Source organism: Sceloporus undulatus, chromosome 9 (genome assembly GCF_019175285.1).
Source record: "Sceloporus undulatus isolate JIND9_A2432 ecotype Alabama chromosome 9, SceUnd_v1.1, whole genome shotgun sequence".
In the NCBI taxonomy this organism is placed as follows: Eukaryota; Metazoa; Chordata; class Lepidosauria; order Squamata; family Phrynosomatidae; genus Sceloporus; species Sceloporus undulatus.
The window spans coordinates 6,977,265-6,983,657 of record NC_056530.1 but is presented as its reverse complement, the minus strand read 5'-3'; the positions used below and the strand labels follow the sequence as shown (position 1 = coordinate 6,983,657).

The window sequence follows — 6,393 nt, the reverse complement described above, 5'->3', positions numbered from 1 at the left end:
GAAGGTAAGTTGCTTTGAAAGGATATATTTGAAGGATGTCATTCTGAAGATGGAGCAAGCTATTTTCTGTGCTCAAGAGACTAGCCTTCCAGGCTTCCACATTCGATTCAGTCCCAGTTGAAGATGTCATGAGTAACTCTTCCTATGGTCATTTTAAACAAGTGGCCGGGGGGGGGGGGGCACACTGTTTAAAAGACCATGGGAGGCATTACCTCAAACATCTTCCATTGGGACTGCATGAATGTGGGAAGCGGAAGGCTGCATACAGCTAAAAACATGGCCGTATAGCCTTTGGAAAACTGTCAGAAACTTCAGCATATGCAGAAAGCTGCAGCGAGAATGCTGACTGGGTCCTACATTCACTTGACCACATGAAATTTAGATCAAATTAAGAACTTTGCCACACAGCCACTATATTTCTCTGAATATTTTTATCTTTGAATTTTTAAAAAGCATTTTCTTTCTTCATTGAATGAGATGGTTGAAAAAAAAAAGTTAATATTTATTAAAGAAAAAATAGCAATTCTCGTTGCAGCAAACTCCAATCTGCATTGTGAAGATGTACTTTCAGCTACCCCCCCCCAGCGTGGCATTATAATTATTATTATTATCTATTATCTTAGAGAAGAACTGTTGGCCCTCATCCCCTTCCCTTTCTCCTTTTGTGTCATGTCTTTTTTAGATTGTAAGCCTTAGGGCAGGGAACTGTCCAATTAAAAAGATTGTATGTACAGTGCTGTGTAAATTTACAGCGCTTTATAAATAAAGGTTAATAATAATAATAATAATAATAATAATAATAATAATAATAATAATAATAATAATTTGCCACACTGGGGGGGGGTAGCTGAAAGTACATCTTCACAATGCAGATTGGAGTTTGCTGCAACGAGAATTGCTATTTTTCTTTAATAAATATTAACTTTTTTTTTCAACCATTCTCATTCAATTTGAATGAAAGAAAATGCTTTTTAAAAATTCAAAGGATACAAATATTCAGAGAAATTATAGTGGCTGTGTGGCAAAGTTCTTAATTGTATCTAAATTTCATGTGGTCAAGGTGAATGTATGGACCCAGTCAGCATTCTCGCTGCAGCGTTCTGCATATGCTGAAGTTTCTGAACAGTTTCCAAAGGCTATACGGCCATTTTTTTAGCTGTATGCAGCCTTCCCAGCTTCCCACATTCAATGCAGTCCCAATGGAAGATGTTATGAGGTAATGCCCCCCATGGTTTTTTTAAAAAGGGGGGCCCCCCCCCCCCCCCCCCGCCACTTGTTTAAAATGACCATAGGAAGAGTTATCTCATGACATCTTCAACTGGGACTGAATCGAATGTGGGAAGCCTGGAAGGCTAGTCTCTTGAGCAGCAGAAAATAAGCTTGCTCCATCTTCAGAATGACATCCTTTCAAATATATCCTTTCAAAAGCAACCTTACCTTCTCTACGCTAAATGTACCCAGCTTCCTAAGCCATCCATCATAGGGCATGGTTTCCAGACCTTTTACCATTTTGGTCAGTTTCATCTGGACACACACCAGTTTGTCAACAACCTTTTGGAATTGTGGTGTCCAGGACTGGGCACAGGATTACAGGTGATGCCTGGCTAAAGCAGAATAGGGTTGTACTATTATGTCCCTTGATCTAGACACTATACTTCTATATGCGGCCTAGAATTGCATTGGCTTTTTAAGCTGCTGCATTACACTGTTCAATCATGGTCATCTTGTTTTCTACTAAGACTTCCAGATCCCTTTCACATGTAATGTTGTCAAGCCAGGAATTACCCACCCTATATCTGTGCATGTCATGTTCTGCCTACAGACATCTGAGAGAAAAACACAGACATGTCAATGTCCAGATGTTTGCTTTCATCCTATTACATTACACTGCATGTAAGGCATCATATGGCCATTCAGGTCCTTTTATAAAGCTTTTCATAAGGACTTTAATAAGGACAGAATCCTCTTTCTTTAATAGTCTTTGTAATACTTAATACATACAGTGGATCCTTGTATCCATTGGGGTTTGTTTCCAGGACCCACTATGGGATGGTCAAGACCCATTAAGTACAATGGCATAGTAAAATGGAGGGGGAAAATCACTGTTTGCTTTTTGGAGTGTTTATGTGCATGTGTGTGTGAATATACAGAGAAAGAGAGAGAGAGAGAGAGAGAGAATATTTTCAAGCTGTGATTAGTTGAATCTGTGGATAATGAATCCATGGATATAGAGGGATGACTGTATATGCATTTTATCATCGTGTAAATAGTATAGTTCAGCCATATATCCATCATCATCATCATCAGGTTCTTTCATACTTTTCATAGTGTCTGTTCAGGTATTTTACAGACATTTAATAAAGGCTTTCATATGTATAGAATCCTGTCTCTTGTATCGTATCCATCAAAGAATTAAATCACAGGCATTCAAGGGTTTTCCCTCTTTATCACTATTAAAATCTTAACAACCTCTGTTATAACCATAAGCATCTATAAGAGGCTTCTGTTATGTTCATACTGAACATATATCTATTTCTTCTTATTCTAGAAGTTTATTTATACATGTTTGGGCAGATTATCAGCCTATCAGGAACATCCCAACTGTCTGCGACAACGGTGTTTGTTGGTGACAACATGTCTAAAGGCAGTCTGATATGTGGATTCATTTATTCTCATCTTATCCTTGTGCATTATCAGTTGTCCAATCAAAATAAATCAAAACAAAGGTGCTGACTATACCTGGCTTATTCTTATTCACTCAAAGCAAAGATGTTTAGATAAGGGGGTACTTCAGGTCCACTTGGATCCTTTGGCTGGCTGCCCTTCTAACATCAACTACCACAGCTCTTGGTGATACGTTATTCTTGATCAGATCTTTTTATCTCAATAATAACTGAGCACATTACATCTACTAAAAGTATTACATATCACTTCTGCTCACATGCACAGTATGTTTTATTCCCTGTCATGTCTTATTGATATCTGAGTAGGTGTCTTCCCACACTTAAGCTGAAGCCACATTTTTACTATATCTGGCTTTATGTATTATATTTTACATGCTATACTTTATATGTTATACTAGGCTACACTCTGTACTTTACAAATATATTCCCAGGCCTCAAAAGATGTCAACCAATACATCTGGCCTGTAACACTTTCTCCTCCATGGGCAGCTGAGGAGGTGCAGAGTGAAGAAGACATGCACAGCTGAAAAAAAATATATGCACAGAAAGCACACACATGTATAACATGCTTAGCTGCCTTAACAATAGCAACAAATGCTTAAAAATCTTACTAGAAAAAAACATACTAGATTCTAAGCACCCTGAGAACGGGGGAGAAAAGTCAGAGGCTCTTTTCACAATCACACTAGCCATGAGATGAAAAACCAGGCTTCAATGGGTTTTTTAAAAAGAGGAGGCAAACTGTGGAGGGGCTGGGGTTAAATTTAATTTATAAAATTCTGAAGCAATATGATTTCTGAAAATCAGTTTCTAAGATGCTTCCCTTCTTGTACAGCCAGCATAGAAATTGAGCTTATTGTCTCATGAGAGACTGGGCAAATCTACACTTACCAGAATACTCTGGGTTGCCTCCAGAGATTTCTGGATCCTAATCCCTCTCCCCTTCCACACACAACTGCTCTCTTTTGTTGTGGGTTTCATCTCTTGCAATGAATAACCAATAGCTGCCTTCCCATGCACTCATTGCTCAGCACTGCTTCCCCAGCCTTTTCTTGCATGACACTGCTGCTGAAGCCTGAATGAGATATCCAGCCACACTATTGATCCTGAGTGTCTCATTCTACCTTAGAGCAATTTGTGCCTGCAGCAGCAGCACTGGATAGTGAAAATGCAGCTGCCACTGTTGCTGCAAAAAAGCTGTAAATCCACAACAAAAAGTGAGTTGTTTAAATGTGGATTAGGGGGAGGAAGTCTCAAATCAGAAATGAGTGTCACCATGATAATCCAGATCTGATTCAAGATTTTGATCCTCTGTCATGTAAACAGTATACAATGAAGGGGGGGGGGGGGTGTCCAGGTAAATCACTCATACAGACAGGGTCAAATACTCCCATCTCTTTTTAGCCAGTTCAAAGTCATGTCCTTACACTGACTGATGTTGGCCTGTCTGGAACAGAGTTGTCCTTGCCAAACAGAATCAAGAGGCGTTCAAACAGTCTATCAAAGCAAACAAACACCCAGGGGCTCCACTTGTTTTCCAAACTGAAAAAGAATTCAAGTTATAGTCACTCTTTTCTGGCTTATTTTTTAATATGCAGTCATAAATGAAGTAGCTGAATAGAAAGGAAGCCAAGAGAAGCAGTGGAGAAAGATTGGTTGATAGAAGAATAAGACCAGGGTGACTAGAGGTTCTCCTTTTCCAGGACATGTCTTCCATTTCAACCTTCTGTCCAGTAGGAATTCCAAAATGTCCCTTATTTTGAGCATGATGAATTTATATTTATATGAGAGTTTTATTTTGTAATATCCTACATTTTTCTTGAATGTCCTACATTTCACAGTACAGTACCTGGTATTCTTTTGGGATGAAGACATCTGGTCAAACTGAGCAAAACTGAGGATCTATGTCTGCAGGTTCGTGGAGAATTGAGAAACGTATCAAATAGTATCCAGTTTGTTATATTGGCTGAAAAGAAGGTAAGTTGTTTCCCTATTCTGAGTAGAGATAATAGACCAAAAACTGACTTTTTATGAGTCAGTCTTAGAAGAATGGGGTTAAGGGGTGGGCCTTGTACACTATTACAAGGATGAACTTCAGGCATGGTCTGATGTTAAGTTCTCACCTCATATTCCTGTTTGAAGCCATAGCCTTCTGCAGTCTTCATCTGGTTTATGTGCTGGAGGAGATCAGCTACTCGGACAGCAGGATGAAGTTGCCCAGTGTGATAGGGAGAACCTTTGCGCCCACACTGCCTTCGAGGGGAGCCCCCTAACAAGCTGCTTGACTCATTGATGATACTACTACGCTGGTCACCTGTGAATGACAGAATGAAATGTGATAGGAAAGTATGAAAGAAATCTCTACACCTGGACAGGTTACAGGGAGTCTCCCTCCTTGGAGGTCTTTAAACAGAGGCTGGATGGCCATCTGTCGGGGATGCTTTGATTGAGAGTTCCTGCATGGCAGAATGGGATTGGACTGGATGGCCCTTGTGGTCTCTTCCAACTCTACGATTCTATGATTCTAAAAAGCTATGCAAATATTAGATATAGTAAATACTTGAATGGAAGCTAAATGCTCTGCTAGAATATTAGATAGAAACATGTGGCCTAAGCATTTTCGTAACCTTCAATCTGTTGACTCTAACCATCTTGGTCAGACCCTGGATTCATCTCCCTCTTCCCTAAACCTTGGGGATTCTGCTGACTCAGCAATGTCTTTATTTAACTCCACTCTTTCCTCGACTCTTAACCGCTTTGCCCCTATCTCTGTACGCACTTCTTCCTCCAAGACTAGGCCTCAGCCCTGGCTTACCCTCATTATCAAGTTTCTCCGGTCCTGCTCTAGAGCAGCCGAACGCCTTTGGAGAAAGTCCAAACAGTGGGCTGATTTTATTCATTACAAATTTGTTCCTTCTTCCTTCTCACGTGCCCTGTCTATGGCTAAACAAACTTATTACAAATCATTGATCTCCGCCAATGAGAGGCGCCTGCAGCATTTGTTCTCCATCTTCAACTCTTTGCTTAAACCTCCCTCTCCTCCGGTCTCTTCATCATTCTCTCCTAATGACTTTGCTAATTATTTCATCTCAAAGATCACCACTATTCGTTCTGAGATAGTCCCTCCTGATTCTTCTTCTGCTCATAATCTTCTTTCGCCCTCACCTAAAAAATTTCTGTGTTTCCTCCTGCTTCTTTGGATGAACTCTCTACACTTCTGAACTCTTCCAAACCTGCAACCTGTTCTCTTGACCCAATTCGTACTCGTCTTCTAATTTCCATAGCTCCCTCTTTTCTGCCCTCGCTTCTCCATATCTTCAATCTCTCTCTCTCTACAGGCTCCTTCCCTTCAGACTTTAAACATGCTCTCATTTCCCCAATTCTGAAAAAAACCTTCTCTTGACCACTCCTCTTTGTCTAGCTATCATCCAATTTCTCTTCTTCCCTTTCTTTCTAAGGTCTTGGAACAGGTTGTTTATTCTTGCTGTCTTGAGTTTCTTGTAGCCAACTCCATTCTCAATCCCTTTCAGTCTGGTTTCCGCCGAAGGCATTCCACAGAGACAGCTCTCACTAAGATCTCAAATGACCTTTTATGGGCCAAAGCTAATGGCCTTTACTCTGTTCTCATCCTTCTTGATTTGTCTGCAGCCTTTGACACCGTTGATCACTGTCTTCTAGTTGATATACTTTCTGACCTTGGGTTCTCAGA

The 6,393-nt window shown here is 40.2% G+C and overlaps 2 protein-coding genes across 4 annotated transcripts in view; one reads left to right on the top strand and one right to left on the bottom strand.

Moving 5' to 3' along the window:
- The window catches only part of PUM1 (pumilio RNA binding family member 1), a 721,963-nt gene that overhangs the window by 366,516 nt on the left and 349,054 nt on the right, over positions 1–6,393 (top strand). The gene's annotated exons all lie outside the window — the stretch shown is intronic.
- PTPRU (protein tyrosine phosphatase receptor type U) overlaps positions 1–6,393 on the bottom strand; it is a 96,498-nt gene that overhangs the window by 55,935 nt on the left and 34,170 nt on the right. For all 3 annotated transcript variants that reach the window (XM_042440113.1, XM_042440114.1, XM_042440115.1), the window contains exon 6: positions 4,808–4,998. In XM_042440113.1, coding sequence (XP_042296047.1) covers positions 4,808–4,998 — 191 coding nt within the window. The remainder of the gene's footprint in view (positions 1–4,807; positions 4,999–6,393) is intronic.